This window comes from Ascidiella aspersa, chromosome 1 (genome assembly GCF_963924565.1).
Source record: "Ascidiella aspersa chromosome 1, kaAscAspe10.2, whole genome shotgun sequence".
In the NCBI taxonomy this organism is placed as follows: domain Eukaryota; kingdom Metazoa; phylum Chordata; class Ascidiacea; order Phlebobranchia; family Ascidiidae; genus Ascidiella; species Ascidiella aspersa.
In genome coordinates, this window is record NC_139447.1 from 22028986 (window position 1) to 22046921 (window position 17936).

Consider the following 17936-nt stretch of genomic DNA (forward strand, 5'->3'; position numbering starts at 1 on the left):
ATTATTTTATATATTGGGTGGATATTATTGCTTAACCTACCAAAACCCAAACCCTAACTAAAAAAATGTTTGTTGTGGTAGGATTCTAGACCAGCGCCCATTATCCTGTCAAACACGCCAATTTGAAAAAAATATATACAAACCCTAGCATTTATCGTCTGTTCGCGATACGCATCGCTGGTCAACGATCCAATCGAGCGAGATTATATCCTGGGATAGAAAATTATAATTTTACCACCCGATCCGTTAGAAATCAGTGCATTTCTAAGCAAAAAGGTCTGCGACAATCAGGGCATCCAATGGCAGAAAAGTCTAGACTTTTAGACCTTGAGGTCCTGGCAATGCACTGATTTGGACCTTTAGGTAAACTCCCGGCGTAGATTAATTAAAAATATTCATTAAAAGTTCAGAAAAGATAACAAAAAGTATGAGATAGGATTAATAACACTTGACCCACCTAAACCCTAACGCTAACCCGAATCCTAACCCAAATAATGTGCGTTATTTTAATAATTCTTTAAATGCTGGGGAAAAAAGCCCAAACTCGGATGGGCATAAGATGGTTTCTCGTCAATTGCATTTAAGATTATTACGTCACAAATTGAGGTATTGGGGCCTGAAGCGTTATAATTATTAAATTATCGCACATTATTTGGGTTAGGGCGCTGGTTAGCGTTTGGGTTTGGTTGGGTCAAGTAATGTTAAACCTAATCTTCTTATGCACATTTGTTAATGCAAATTAATGCATTGTCCAAGACCTAAAAGTCGGACTTTTTGATTCTTTGAATGCACTGATTGTCGTATACCTTTTTGCTTAGAACTGCACTGATTTCTGACGGATGGGGTGAACGCTCACAAACCAAATCTGCATAGGGCTCACAATCAGTGCATTGTCTAAGACCTCAAGGTCTAAAAGTCTAGACTTTTCTGCCTTAGGATGCGCTGATTGTCATAGACCTTTTTGCTTAGATATGCACTGATTTCTGACGGATCGGGTGATTTTACGTTGAATCGTTTTTTTTTCGTAAGTTCACCGATGTGCTTCGGTAATTTTCTTGACGAATCGGGTGTGTTGCGCTATCCAGGTTTCATAGAGATCAGTGAGTAAGACCAAAGTCTCTATATAATTTCTATGGACTTTGGGTAAGGACTACTCCTTGTTTTGATTTGGAACCAACCATCCATGACTAGGTAAAAAACGGTTGAAATTTGCAAATCCGCGAAAACTTAAAACGTTCCACTTTGTTCAAAAAGCCTTTCGACTCTTAAATAAAAATGTATAATATAACCAGATTGTTAAAACCAGGTAGTGGAAACTTTTAAGTATTTTGTCAGCAATGTTAAGGCGGTATGCCACCAAGGTTGAACAAAACTTGGCTTAAAGTAGATTCGGTCTTAACTTACATGTTTTGAACTTCAGGCTCAATTGGTTTCCAAAAAATATGTTAAGTTTTTATTCAATTGTGAATACAGTATGCTTTAATTTTACATTATGTTGATCATAGTGACAACGACTTTTGATGCAGCGTTGTTTTGATTCTTGCATTATAATAAAAATAAATTAAACGTAATTCTAATTTTCACAATATTGTTTAGAAGCAATTTTGCAGGAATTTTCATCAACTAAAATAGGCCAGGTGGCCTAAAACAAGCATTAAGGCAACGCACAATGTTCTGGTTAGGGTGGGTCAAGTATTATTATTTAATACTATGATTTCTTAACCTACCAAAATCCAAACGCTGACCCGCACACTAAGCCAAAAAATGTTTGTTGTGGTAGGATTCTAGACCAGTGGCCAGGTTAGAAATCCCCTGTGCATTTTCAATCTCGGTGGCGCAAAATAAAAGCTGTCAGCTGCAAAAGTCGTTCAATCGAACAAAACATTTTTTCTACTTGTTTTTTGGTATAGTATTTAATTATAGCTGCGAAAATTCTTGCAGAAACTTTAATACAGCCACGCAATTTATGCTATGTAAATGTATACCAACGCAATATAAGTTTCCAATCTGGAGCCAGTGGTCTTAACCTTGGTTTATATATGTAACTGGTCTTTAAGCTACATTGTTTACAAATATTATATAAAATGCACAGATTTAATCAAAATTATCAGTGTGTTACAGCAGATTTTAGTAAAAATATGAACTTTTCAGATTTATTTAAGCAATCAAATTCCCAAAGCAAGTTTTCTCCAAATGGCAAATTTCTTGTGAATTGTGTGTCATATAAAGTTATTATACGAGATGTTCAATCGCTGCAAATTGTTAGACTCTATACTTGCATGGATACAATACAAGCAGTAGAATGGTCATCAGATTCACAATTTTTATTATGTGCTATGTATAAACGTGGCATATGTCAAATTTGGTCAATTGAGCAACCTGATTGGACTTGTAAAATTGATGAAGGGTCAGCTGGTTTAATTAATGCCCAATGGAGTCCTGATGGCCGTCACATTTTGACATCTGCAAGTTTTAATCTGAGACTAACAGTTTGGTCACTTGTCAACAAATCAATATCCTATATTAGATTTGTAAAAAATTCCAAAGATTGTCTAAGCTTTACGTCAAATGGTAAATATTTGGCTCTTGCAGAGTGCAGAAAGTGTAAAGATTGCATTAGCGTGTTTGATGTTGAATCATGGCAACTTTTAAAACTTTTTGAAACAGAAACAGATGATCTTAGTGGCCTTAAGTGGTCACCAGATGGAAGGGTAATTTGTGTATGGGATCATTGTCTTTGGTATAAAATACTTATCTATACAATGGATGGTCGGTGTATTAGTATATACAAAGCTTATGATTGGGCGCTTGGGGTAAAGCGTGTTTCATGGTCACCTACCAGTCAATTTTTGGCTGTTGGAAGCTTTGATCAAAAAGTTCGTATTTTAAACCACATCACTTGGAATAACATTTCTCAATTTTCACACTGTGAAACAGTTCAAGGAAGTGATGTTATTGTTTACAGAGAAAATGAAACTCACCCTGTGACCTCTATGCAAAGTGGAAATTTAGAACAAGCGCCTGCAATTTTCAGTACGCAAAGTAAATATGAATTTGTTACACCACCTGTGGAATTGGATGTAGTACAGCCAGATCCCGAAAAAGCAAACCCCAAGATTGGAATTGGCTGGATGGAATTTAGTCCTGATAACAAGTACCTTGCTACAATCGATGACAGTATGCGTAAAGCTGTGCATATATGGAGCATGCACAAGCTCTCACTCTTTGTTGTATTAGTTCAAGCATCACCAATAAAATGTGCAAGGTAATGAATTTATTTTTCAATCGATATTAATTATAGAGAAGTAAAATATTGGATCATATCTAAACTAACTGGTGTTTGCATGTTTCAATCCTGTTATGTTTTAAATACCAGGTAAACACGTATGCTTGATTTAATAAAAGGTTATTCAATGGGGCAGTTTAAATTAGGGTTGGGCATTTGACCAGTCAAATAAAATCCGGTCAATTGACCGTGTCAAATAGGTCAAATATTGGTCAAATACTACACACACCATCATAATGCAATTGAAGTTAAAAATAAACCTTGATTTAAATAAATATATATGAACGTTTTGGCTCATGTACAATGGTTTGTAAAAACAAAAACATTTTTTTTGACTATAAATAACAATTTTTGCAAAACCATGTGCCCATCTTGCAAGCAATACTAAAAAAATGTCTACCAATACTACAATCACCAATTTAAGCCAACAACTTTATTTTTTTAGTTTTTATTTACAAACAGTGTTAGTAACTTTGCTGAATAACATCATGAAATCTGCTAAAGTGTAAATTTGTTCGCAACTGCAGATATGTTAACCAAATCGCCCAAAATCACAAAATACAAATTCGCGTTAATATAGGTCAAGCTTTATCTGCATTTTAAGTGAAAACTTCTGTGATAAATTAGCGTCAAGCCATCAACTAAACTGTGAACACAAATAAGCACAATATGGTAACCCTGACTATACTCAAAATAGACAAAACTGTCAACCTGTTTGCCTAATTTAGTACTGCCATATAATTCAAATCACATAAAAAAATTGGGCATTTTGTTAAGAAATTGATTTAAATCCAGTTTTGCCGATTATATTGTATGATTGAAACTGCTTTAATTTATTCCTTTTACTATTTAAGGCTGCATTTAATTGTACACATGCAAGTGGCAATTTTAGATCAAGACTTGCAGCGGTGGACAAAAATTACTGTGCTCGCTCTAATTGTAGACATGTGGTACAGTCAATTACTTGACGATATTCTCTGGTTCATTAGATGCCAATCACATTTTATTGTGTGTGCGGCTAACGTGTAATGCAGGCCTGCATAACGCAGTGGTACCGGGATCATAAAAAGTACAAAACATTCGCAAGCCACATAGTAAAGTTGGTATAATGATTGTTCATGCATACTCCATGAAAAAATTTCAGTGATGGCATTACTAAGATACATCATAAAAAATGAATCTTGAAAATGCATTTTTTTCTCAAGTGCATTTGTGCAAAATCCGATCTAATCATGCAAAACCCCCCTAATTTTTTTTTGTTTTACATTGCCAACATGCTTAAAAAGAGGTAGTACTCACTCTTGCTATTATCATCCCAAAACCAGTCTTTTATAGTTATTTAGATTTTCATGTTTCTGTTAGGGGTGCAGATCAGCCATTGTGATGTATGGGTCACACCTCAAGCAGCTTTAATTTGGCAACCAAACTGTTGGTTTTGTTTATTTAATAATTTTTTTATTTTTTTTTAGTTGTACATATTTCATGGGTGGGTTTGGTTTGGCTAGGTGGGTGTTACGTTAGGGTTGTTCAGATTTAACTTTTTTTTGAAAATTTATGCTTCCTGCTTGATTTCCCATTATGTGTCACATAAAAATGAGGTTCGTATTCAAGACAATTCAACAACATTTAGGGGCTCCGCACACACCCCAAAGTTATCACGCTGAAATTGCTAAAATCTGGGACTTCTCCTAACACGATACTGTACGTTTTTCTTAAAAAACACAGAAACCTTGTAATTTTTATATTAAACAATGGTAAGAAAGCATCACTAATCTATTTTCCAGTTTTATGTAACTTAAAATGTATTTTTAAAGCCCCCGAATCCCCACTTTACCCCATTTTTGGAGCTGTCATTTAATTTATCACATATGTACAATAAAATATATTTTAACAAATTGTATATTATGAAAAGCAAAGTATTTTAATCAACAGTGAATAAAGAAGAAATATAGAAAAAGTATACCAATGTCATAGTTAAAAAATGTAAAAAGGAAACAACAATGAATAGCTTTTTTTTATTTTTTAGCCAACGTTTTTTTTTAGAAAATCTGGGTATGATTGCCTGTGATCTTCAACAGCTTGTAGCAAGTTGTTTGTTGCTGTGAATTGTCGGTTAATATAGCAGCACAATCAGTGTTTACTTTTAACCCCTCTTTCTGCGGCATCATTCACAACTTTAACAGTACATGAAGACTTTAACTCGTTGTACCCATTATGAGCACCATGAATCGGGAGAATGCGTCGGCCAATCACATATCTGATTGAGTAGCGTAAAATAAACCAGGAATCTGTGCCAATCAAATCCTCTAAAGTGGTATAACTTTTGATTTTATGATGCAAAACTGGAATGCCTTGGTGAAAATCTTCAGGTTTTGCAGAGAAGTTTTCGGGCAATTGCTGCCTTTCCTTGGTCATTTGTGGGTGATTATTAAACATGGGAAATGTGACAAGTTTGTCTAGAAAAATAGCATCATTACCCATCTGTTCAGACCACATAAACATTTTTGGCCATAGAAAACTTGTCCCATCCACCTTGTACTGTGTGTTGCACCTGCTTGATCGTCTTCTTCTTTTGTTTGGACGATCTTATTATTCCAGTTCAAATGTCCGGGCAGAAGTCGAGATACTAGCGGATAGTCTCATCGTCCAAGAGTGTCAGACCATTTGTCCCACTTGGTTGGCGATATGTCGGCACCGTGAGACTACTCAGCCTATTAAGGCGAGTCTAGGCTCGAATAGACAGCCCAAAACCCTACGACTTATTGGAGGTGGCCATCCATTCACCTACACCAGAGCTTTTACATTTCTGCAGTGATTTGAGTGCAGCTGGTACAAAGGGGCATCTCGAGGATAGTAGCCTTTGGTATTGTGGCTCCTCTGGGGCGAAGCTCAGCGGGCTAGATGCCTGCCAGGGTCGGAATGTGAGTGTCCTGTCCAGATGCAATGCAAGGTATGTAGACGTAGAAATCCAAAGTTTTTCCATTGGTATTGACGGACAACAAACATTTAACTTCCTTGTTATTGAGGTGGACTAAGAGTCCTCTCAACACTGCGCCAATTCCCTTCAGCAGGCAAGATCGCCCAGTCATCAGCGTATGCTTGGAGACTGTGGCGGGCAGATCACTGTAATCAACATTAAACAGCAAAGGAGCCAGAATTGATCCCTGAGGCATGCCGTTTCTAAGGCATCATAACCTGCTTTGATGGAGCCAATGTTTGTCTTAGAACAAAGCTGCGATTATGGACAAGTTCCATGATCATGCTGACCATGTGTTTGTTAAAAATATTAATCACTGAATACGCTGCTATGTTAAATGACAATCCTCAGCAACGTGCAAGCTTGCTACAGACTGTTGAAGATCACAGGCGATCATAAACAGGTTTTAAATAATTTGATAAAATGAATTTTATTAAATATATGTAATAAATCAAATGACAACTCTAAAAATGGGATAAAGTAGGGCTTTGGGGGCTTTAAGAATACATTTTAAGTTACATAAAACTGGAAAATAGATTAGTGATGCTTTCTTGCTATTGTTTAATATAAAAATTACAAGGTTTCTTTGTTTTTAAAGAAAAACGTACAGTATCGTGTTAGGGGAAGTCACAGATTTTAGTGTGATAACTTTGGGGCTAAATGTTGTCCAATTGTTTTGAAAACTTGTGAAACTGATTTTTATGTGACACATAATGAAAAATCAAGCAGGAAGCATAAATTTTTTTAAAAAAGTTAAGTGTTACGTGTTCACTAACATATTAAACACCTAAATAAATTAATTGCCATAAGCCAAATAGAGTTCCAGTGGCTATCTGTCGCACATTAACTTTGAAAACAATATACGTTCTTTAATGCTTTTTGATTACGTTTTAATTCACTTTGTAACAATATATATACTTTTGATTGGTATTCTAGTTGTGGTTTTAACAGGTAGCATATCTGACCAGAAACCTTCGCCGAACCAACTAAGAACTCACGTGGTTGCGTCCTGCGGTGACAGCTGAAAAGGGTTAGGCGCTATAGGCCCCAGTGCACAAGTCGCGGCGGGGCGTAACAGTGGGCAAATGTAAAAAGTTTGATTTTTGTGGGGAGAAGGTTAAACCCCTGGGTTAGTGGTGATTAAGTATGAAGGGGGTTCAAAATAAACCTGTTTTGTCAACATGAAATACCTATTGGTAAGTCAAAAAGGTTTGTGAGGGGTTTGACAAACAAAGGTTAAGGTAATTAAGGGAGATAAAGAATAAAATATTATTTGTGAGCTTCATTAAAAAAATAGCAGTTAGACAACTTTGTTATGGCAGTAAATTTTAAAATGAAACATAAAAATTAGATTACTTGCCTGATAGACTACCTACCTTTGTGTAATGAAGTTTCTAGTCACACAAAGAGGCACACATCTGTTTTTGCTTGCATAAACAAGGAAAAAATTTATGGGAAAAAATAACAAAAATTTTCTGATAACTGATTTGTACAGAAAGACTGGCAATTAGTAAATGACCATCTGGCATTACACCAAAAATATATATAGTTCACATCAACCATATTTTGACACTTAGTAATATTTTTATTTTTTTAACAATTATATTCGGTTAAATCATTTTACAATTTAACAGGATTTGTCTTATTTAAAATGGGTACTTTTTAAGGTTATTGGGTCTAGTAATCTCGTTGAACAAAACGGAAAACAATATTTTGTCTATAGTTTGCATGTTTTGTTTTTAAATAATTGTTTTAAATATACTAACAATCTAACCTATCTAACATGTATCTTTACCCTATTCCTTTTACATTTAAAGCCTTTTATTTGACCATTTTGTTGAAAACCGCCCTGCAGCCCATTAGCAAGGTGTTATATTTTAAGATGGTGTCCAACATACTTTAAAGTTTTAAATAATCATCAGAATTTTAGTTAGTATATTATTAGGTTAGGGTGATTACTTTTTGACCTAAAAATATTTTTTAGACAAAATTTTAAACTGTTAGGAATACATAAAAAAGGGTTAAAAAGAGCATTGTTGTAAGAGGTATCGCATTACTGTGTTGGCATAGTCAACCACTCGTTTTTGCTGTTTTGCTGACAAACGGTCTGACACAAATCAGTTATTTGTTCCCATTTATGCAAAACTCTTGAAAATGTCATGTTTATAGTCCTATCTAAAAGATGAACAGCTTTAAAAATACCAAAGGTAGACGCTTGTTATTGTTAAGACACTTGTTATTTTAGAAAAATGTTGTTGGAAACTGTATGAATATAAGGTAAAAATAATTGAGGAAAGTTAATAAAGACCAGCATATTATTGAAATATGAAATAGGATAATTGCAAATCACAAATGAAAAAATACAGGGCAAATACTGTTGAATACGTTTATCCAAATCAGAGATACATAACTACTCGAAGCAAAAACGAAGTTTGATAAACCAGGCCTGCATGTTAATTTTGAAGGCCGGCTTAACTCAAAATTAAATTTTGATAAAATTTTAACTGAACAACAATTTCAAAAAGCTGACTACAGTTTTTTGGTAATTATTTAAACGATTTTTCTTCCGTTTAACATGTAAATTTTGACTTTGTCTGACTTGAGTCAAAAAATAACCGGGTTTCAGCTTTGGGTAAAGGTAAAATAACTTTATTATAAAACATCCAATGAGTTAATATTTATACACAATATTATATTTTTATTTATGTTTTATTTGTGTGTAAAAAGTATGTGTTACAAAACAAATTAGTCACTTTATGTAGCAAATAACTTTTTGAAAGTTGTCAAGGGTAAGGAATAAACTTTATCCAATGCAAAATATAATCCCATTATTGTTTGTTTTAGTTTTGTGATTGTCCATATTTACTACATATATATTGTATCAGGTGGGACCCACACAGAAATCGGCTGGCATTGTGTACTGGAAATGATAAGATGTATTTGTGGTCCCCCTCTGGCTCCGTATCCGTTCAAGTTCCAGTAGGTGCAGCCTTTCATGTCCATTCACTAAAATGGCACCCCGATGGTAAATCTATTTTGTTGCTCAGCAAGGATCAAACCTGTGTTTGCTACTTACAAAATGAGTAGACTTATGTCAATACCTGATTTGTTGTGGATGTTTTTTAGTTTGTACATCAAAGGTTGTCTTAGCCTTCAGAAATGTATATGTTAATGTACAAAGTTTACATCCTTAACTACAAAAATGTATTTTCTTTGTCTTATCTGTTTGTTAAAATGAACGGTCTGTGAGAGTGATAAAGGCTATATCTGGGAGTACACTTTCAAGGACAGGTGTGCACAACAACCTTACTCAATGGCCATACTTAATTCAAATATAAGCTACGCCTTATTTTGTGAAGTATAAAGTACACTGTTTACTGCTTGTTTAGACAGCATACAGTAGCCTATTTCCACAAATGTAGAGCTAGTACTCGATTAAACAATGTTAGCCAATAAAAGTGATTGTAACTTTAAACATGAAATAACTAATCAGGTCAGCCTACGGCTCCCATCCTTTAACACATAACCTGTAAAAGTTGATCGATGCAAACTGGTTTTGCTTAAAGAAATAAACTCTATTAGATTAATGGTATCACATATTGTTAATAAACGCACAAATCTAAACATAATAGTTTAAGTAAGAAAAAACAATTAACAGTCCGAATAGAGACCTGCGTAACAATATGACTTTTTGGGCCACACTACCAAATGCATGGAGAGTTTCAACGCCGAATTGAAATCACATTTTCTGCTAACCTAAACTATGATAAACAAGCATTTTTGTCATGTTCCCAAAAGTTTTTCGTATTACATATTTGTGTTCAAAGTCGAACGCACCATGGACTTACTGTCAAAAATGCAGTATATCTGCCAAATTAATCTAGACGAGAGGATCTCAAGTTTTTTTTATACACCTCCCTTATAAAGCCAAACACTGTCAATTCAACCCCTGCAAAAACCAGGAAGTTTTCGACTTTTTATTTTCTACTTCAATGTACCCTGCTGACAGAAAAACAAACCTGCAGTAAACAAAAAAATAGATAAAAATTTTTTTTAAATAGAAACATTTTCGCTAAAAACTGAAACAGCAGATAGCGAAGTAAATGTTGTTGTTATAATTAGGTTGAAAATTCATTTTTTCTATTCCATACCTTCATTATGTGGCTCACAGTTCCGGAAATGTTTCAAAATCTTAGGCAGCATGTTATCAAAACACAGTAAAAATTTTGAGATAGCCAAGAACGGATTATTGTTTTATGGATAGATGCGTCTAGGGCAGTGCTCTTCAACGGTGTGCACGGTGCACCAAAATATGCTTGAGGTCAGTGTTCCCGCTAAATTTTGGGCACTTGCTCACTTTTTTTCACGGAAGTGCGCAAGCAAAAAAAAAAATTAAAAGTTGTTTTTTTTACTTCAATTCGACCTCCAGTCGTCTCCTGAAGTTCCCATTATCACTATTTTGCAAACATTATTACATATAATACCTTATGTATCCCATTTTTGCTTCATGAAAGTTTCGAATAAGTGCCCAAATTAGTTTTATCCGAGCTACGTACGAAACAAAAAGTGCCCAAATCAGTTTTATCCGAGCTACGTACGGACAAAAAAGTGCCCAAATTTATTTTATTTGAGCTACGTACGGACAGAAAAGTGCCCAAATTTATTTTATTTGAGCTACGTACGGACAAAAAAGTGCCCAAATTTATTGTATTTAAGCTACAAGTATCTCCAAATTTGTTTATGTTATTTTTTACTTATTGCCATAAGAGTTATTGCCCATAATCGGAGGACAAACGGCTTGACTTGAAGTAGACTTGCTCTAAAAATGACTTGACTTGGACTTCAGTTATTTTACGAATGACTTGACTGAGACTTAAGTCATTTTGAAATGACTTGTTTACAACATTGCTGTTTTATATACCTACTTAACTGAATTTTTTTCGGTTTCATGCGTTTTTTGGCTTCTTTACAGAAAATTGGTGCCTCTGTACTGTGGCACTCTTTTTAAATGAACGTTTGTAAAACTTTATATTTATAAAAGCATTTTTGTTGCGCTTCGATTAAATGTATTCCGTCTTCGATTGTTTCCAACCTCTGAAACTTCACGATTTACATTTTATTAACTTAATTTAGTTAATGCCACTTTTTTCGTTTTCTTCCGAATTATCGTATACAGTCTTTGCAAAATGGCAATTGAATAAAAAGTAGCCTAACACATCTGCAACTTAAAATCTCAATAAGGTAAACGCAATGTAATTTTTTGTGCAAACTTTTCACGTCTTTTCTATGCATCATTGCCGGTGTTGGGTCCAAACCCCAACAAATTGATAAATGCCAATTTATCGACTAATGTGAATAAATATAGTCTGTGCTTAAAGCGTCATGCCCCCACTCAAATCATTTCGCCCAACAAACTCGAATCAATTTCAGTCATTTGAAAGCACTAAAACAGTCAATTGCACTCAAACAGTATTGTCAGTATGGGTATAAAAAAAAATGAAAGTAAAGAGAGATATGACTTCTCAAATTTACCATAACACGTGATGTCACAAAGTTTTATGTGAATGTGACGTCATAAAGAAGTAACTTCAAAAACACCACACAGTTTGCTGCGTTTGGTAAAGCTTTAGGTTAGGTAGGTTTTAGTTTTAATAAAAACGATGCATTGCAAAGATCTCAGATCGCGGGGCAAAAAGGGCATTTTTATTATTTAATTTACTTACATTTTCATATGCCGACACCTGGGCTAAAACGTATTTTTTAGATAGGCTAGGACAGGGGTGGGCAAACTGCAGCTCGCGGGTCACATGCGGCTCGCCGGCATGTTTTTTGTGGCTCTTCTATATCAAATCGTAAAATACCTAAAAAAAAAAAACTGGAACGGCTACCAAGTGTACCGTTTATGAACGTTAAACAAAAAGACTGATATTGATAAATATTGTGCGTGTTATTTGTTATTACCGAAACAATTCTGTTATTATTGCTGAACTTACATTATATTTACCGTTTTTGTATTGAAATAATTTTGAGGCTCTCTGAAACTTGTATTTTCTACGAATGGCTCTTCCGTTGAATACATTTGCCCACTCCCGGGCTAGGACAATAGAAACATAATTTAATTTCCCGCGGAGCACCAAACAGTTTTGCATTTATACGTAACTAAATAAGGCAGAAATACAGTTTGGGGGCATTGTCACTTCCCTTGATCCTAACCTACACCAGTGGATAAAAGCAGGGTGAAATTCCATAGGTTAATGCCTTCCTGAAAGTATTCAAGTGCTATGCCTTCCTGAAAGTATTCAAATAATTTTTTTTATGGGTCAGAATGAATACAAAACATTCTGTCACGGTTGTGATAGGCATTAGGCTAATCCTGACTATAGCTGAACTACACAGCACAAAATGTTAGCAAAAAATAAATAAAGGTAAATAAACATATATATGACAAAACTTCTAAGAAAAAATTATACTACATTAATGCTAAGAATAGGGGTGCATCTAAAATATGCAGGATTGCTAGGATCGCAAGGATCGCTAGGATCGCTAGGATTGCTAGGATCGCTAGGATCGCAAGGATCGCTAGGATCGCTAGGGTCGCTAGGATCGCTAGGATCGTTAACTGTGAATGGTTAACTGTGCGCGCGCTTTCTCAGTTGCAAGGCTGGGGCTATAAAATGCAGAGTTTGTTTGAACTTATTTTAAATTTTGTTTGTTAACCAATACGTATTTTATATATATTTCAGATGAAACCAAAAAATCACCCTCATGACCTTTACTTTGAAGTAACTTTTAAACATAACATATTTAAATAACTTGTGCGTATGCTATCTTTTTAATCACGTTGTTTTAGGATGGTAGAAATTCAAAAACGAAAGAAAAATATTCCTTGTGTTATTCAATTTTTTTGGCAGTCGATGCGTTTGAATTTATTAGGTTTACCTTTAGAATGTTACACAAATAAATTTTGTTGTGACTTTTTTGAGAGTGTCCAATACAGCGAAATTAATAATAACAACTCAGAACATGCTTTTTTTTAGTGAAAAGTTCGTGACATAATTCATTAACACACTAAAAGTTGCGTTGTTAATAAGACCGCAAGAGTTATGAATTATTGTAGAGCTGTTTGTTCACACAAATGTTTTGTCAATTTTTAAAACTTAAAACTAAAAAAATTTAAAACTTTTGTGCTAACTGTTGTCATACAACAGGTAAAAATACAAATATTGGGGCCTTTTTAAACTGCTAAAAAATAGTTGCCTATTGGTATACATCGAACCAGTATTATTTAAGGTGCTACCCTAGTTTAAGGTGCTATTGTAACAACACGAGATAAAAAAAACTTGAATTTTAGCGACAGGCTAGCTAATACAACAATTGTGACGAAATAATAGCATCAGTTACACAACGCTTTCTAAAAGTGTGCCGTTGAGTAATACAAACGTTGCAATTATTTGCAACATTTTCTTGGGTGAAATTTTTTTTGTTATTTATACGACCGCATACCACAATTAATGCTGGACTAACTACAAACTGAAAAATGCCTTCCCTGTGTACCTTGCGAACCTTGTGTACCTTGCGATCCTTGCGATCCTAGCGATCTTTGTGTACCTTGCGATCCTTGTGTACCTTGCGATCCTTGCGATCCTTGCAATATTTGCGATCCTAGCGATCCTTGCGATGATTCCAGCAATACTAGCGATCCTAGCGATCCTAGCGATCCTAGCGTTCCTAGCGATCCTAGCGACCCTAGCAATCCTTGCGATCCTTGCGATCCTAGCGATCCTAGCGATCCTAGCGATCCTTGCGATCCTTGCGATCATAGCGATCCTAGCGATTCTAGCGATCCTTGCGATCATGTTACTGCGTGTTTGGCTTTGTTATGTCGTTTCTCCTAATACTATAGTTTAATAGATTTTTCTGCTTTAGGTATTGTTGCTTTTTAGGTCTTATTGTGTGTTCCCATATTTGCAATAAAACTGAGAAAAAAATCATCCTACAGCAACATCCTGCCAAAATGATTCGATATTGCCAATTAGACCTATATTATCTGCTACATCGTATTTGCCAATAATTATCGATTTCTATGAGATATTGGTGCTGTACCGTTGTGAACTAACTTTCTGATACACGCGGGCTTTCTTTTTCGCTTGACTGTCGTGGCGCAAGTTTGTATTGCTGTTTTTCGTGTCACAGGACGAATTTGTCACTCGGAAGATTATTCTTGTGCCCTTTCTTGTGAACCTTTTGAGAGTGTAAATTTCGCTCTTTCTCGGACACATTTGCCTAATCTCTTGGCGTTTGAAATGTTATGTAACTGACGCCGATTACTTCACATTCTCCCGGTTCCCCCCAAATAGTTGAAACTTTATATAACGTTCGTTGTGTGCGCCCCGGTTTGTGCGCAGTTCTTGTAGCGAAACGCGTCTCCTTCCTGTGTTGCGCCAGTTTCTTTGATTCGTTCTTCATTTTCAACAACAAGCTACAAAATCAAGCTGTGTGTGGTTGTTTAGAGGCTGAAATAGGAGACTCGTTTCGCTACAAGAATTTAGACTCATATAGCGTTCTGCGCACAAACCGGGGCGCACACAACGAACGCTATACTATCATTAAGACATTTTTAACAGCTCTAGATTGCTCAATTCAATTCGAAATCAAGCAAGATGATTTTGTATACTTAATCTTGTCAAAAAATGAAAATTTTGAAAAACGAAAAACGTTTAAAAAGGTTCGTTTAAAAATTACCGTGGTCGGATTATGAATATTAATATCGATTATCGCCGATTGAACCACTTATCCAAGAGTAAATTATGGCAAATGTGGTATCGTTGGGAAAGTGTGGCAAATGTCTTTACAATTATATAGGTCCCTACTGGGGCAGTTGGCAACATCAAATCATTTTGACGTGATCTTCAGCCTTACTTCCTGTTGTAGCAAAATATTTCGTCACCTTAGCTTTAACCCTCAAACACCTTTTACTGCTTTGATTTGTTTATCACAACCAAGATGTGATTAAATGAAATCCGCGCAACCTTTGTATGAAACTGAGACAAATGTGCCTTGGTTGCAAACTGCACATTCTCCTTTCCATTCATTTCTAGCACTCGCCAGTCGAGAGAGTGTCAACATTTTATTATAAAAAAGACAGTGTCAATAAAAACGTTGAAGAGTAACTCAACAAAGTGTGGTCACCTTTAAGAGGCTGGAAATGTAGCTAGGCTAGGTTAGGGTTGCCATACGTCCGGATTTCCCCGGACATGTCCGGAATTTTAGTGTTCAAACTGCGTCCGTGGTGGAATGCCAAAATATGCTTAAACGTCAGGAATTTTTTTAAATTGTTTGTTGCGTTGCGGGTAATAATTTCATTGTTACGTCAAAAACGACAATACAGCGCTCTATTTGGGATACATGGATGAGTGGAGCTGGGCTATAGTAGCTGAAGGCCTTCTGAAAGAGCGTAAATTCGCTAATTATAAAGCAGTAGAAAAGTGGCGCAACAAGAAGTCTGTTGCAGACCAAATGAGAATACCAAGGAAATTGTCGTTTTTTTAATGCTTAATGAGAACTTGCATTCGTGTATTGCAATACAACATTTATTTTCTGTTTGTGTATAGTTTCTTCTTTATCCTTCTTTCACAACAAAACAATGGCGGTAAAGTACTTTGGTAATATTCTAAAGTTGGTTTACAATGCAACTGAGATAAATTTGTTATGGATTGCGCAGTATCAAATATAGTAACCCTAGCATAGAGATCACCATAGGTCAAATCAGAGATGACCCAATAGTCTAGTCCAGGGGTCCGCAAATACCTTTTGGTGCGACCCAAAATTGCTAGTTCCAAGGTCTCGCGACCCAAACACTTCGATTTTTTTTAACAAAATAGCTTTGCTAAAAAAACACAGTAATTTATTGTGTTTCCATTCATTAAGACAGATCTACATGTTATGCGTTTTTAAAGAGAAAGGGTTCTGTAACACAACTGAAAAGAAGCCTTGTGTTTTATCACTAAAATTGTGTTTAATCACTAAAAAATGTCCGACGTCTCATCGCAATCGTTTTAGGAAACTCAATATTATAAGGCTCACATCTAAGGATTTTTCAGAGGGCAATATAAATTTTAAGACGGAGGTCGACAACCTTTACCAAGTCGCGGACTAGACCAAATTTAGCAAGTTCTCGGCGGGCCGTATTAAATTTCCGCTAACAATTTTTTTATAAAAACATGTGGCCTCTAAGCACTTTAATATAATAACTCTTAATCAGGGACAAACCCAAATGTTTGACGCAGTGAAAATGAGTCTAGTTACACTACAACATGAAAGCAACGGGCGTAGCGCGAAAAAAATGTTTAAATTGGCAAACCTTTAAATTTACAAGGAGACGTGACGCATTTTCCACACACGAAATAAAATACGAACATATTTCTTATGCTCTTTTTGTTAATGTTTATCATTAAATAATACATTAGCGAATTAATTTGAAAAAAATTGATTTTAGAGAGTTTCATAGCTACGAAAAATTTCCTACTTATAGTTGTTATGCGCACGTCACCTTTGGTCTGAGAAGACTACATCAAAACGCCAATGTAATTCAAAGTCAAATTTGATACGCGCGGGGAATAGTTTGTGCAATTTCGTATAGTTAAAACAGTTAAAAATATTGAGCATATGCTGGCCTTGTGTACAGTTTGTGAAAGAGTTTGCGGGCAGGTTGATTTTCATTGGAGGGCCGGATCCAGCCTGCGGGCCGAAGGTTGCCGACCCCTGTTTTAAGACACGATGTAACAAAGAGAACAGCGTGCTTACGACGCTTTGGTTACAGAAACGGGATAAAAAATGAAAGAGAGTTTCTTTAAAAACATAAACCAAGAAGTAAACCCAGATTGCGGTAAGCAGATCAGTTTGGTTTGGTAATGGCCAAAATAGTGGTGGATTGCAGGCGCTCTTTGCCATCACCTGGATCGAACGAACACTCACGACTTTTTACGGGGCTTAGTGTATATTTTGCGTAACAATTTTAGTCGCGCTCCAAGTAAGACGGCTATCTTGTATACAATTCAGTGTACTAATGGAAACAATTAGAAAACTTAAAATATAGGCCTCTATTGACAAGCCCTTTATTAATAAGGCTTTCGTGACCCAAACTGAATGGTCCCGCGACCCAAATTGGGGTCGCGACCCCGTATTTGCGGACCCCTGGACTCTAGTCACTAGTGAATTCACTACACTATGTTCAAAAATCCGCTCCGGTATACAATGATAGGCAAAGCATTGCCAGTGTGACGTCATATTGACAGACAATGTGTTCATACCTCATTTTAAAAACCGCTAGTGGGGACTAAAGAGTGTCCGGATTTTAGGCCACTAAAATATGGTAACCCTAGTTAGGTGCGTTGTTTATTAGGGTAGGCTACTTAATAACACATTCTTAGCAGTGGCGTTTTAAAGGGGGGAAACCAAAATCCAAAGCAAATCGTGAAAACCAAAATCCAACGCAATGCGAAACCAAAATCCAACGCAAATCGCCGTTTTTCGTTCATTGTTTAATTTGTTTAACCGTAAACTCAGGATGTTTTTTCTCTTTTGTTAGTTCAGGTTGGCTGATTAGCAAGTATGTATTCGACAATTTTATGACGATGAGTCAAGCATTATTCCTTGTCTTTTAATTCTTGTTAA

The 17936-nt window shown here is 35.6% G+C and overlaps 1 protein-coding gene across 1 annotated transcript; it reads left to right on the top strand.

The window, feature by feature from the left end:
* Positions 1-2105: 2105 nt before the first annotated feature.
* Positions 2106-11479, top strand: LOC146168274 (WD repeat-containing protein WRAP73-like). Its single transcript, XM_083383339.1, has 2 exons — positions 2106-3265; positions 9149-11479. Exons 1-2 carry the CDS (start codon positions 2139-2141, stop codon positions 9348-9350), a joined length of 1329 nt encoding a protein of 442 aa, XP_083239465.1. The 5' UTR covers positions 2106-2138; the 3' UTR covers positions 9351-11479.
* Positions 11480-17936: the final 6457 nt, after the last annotated feature.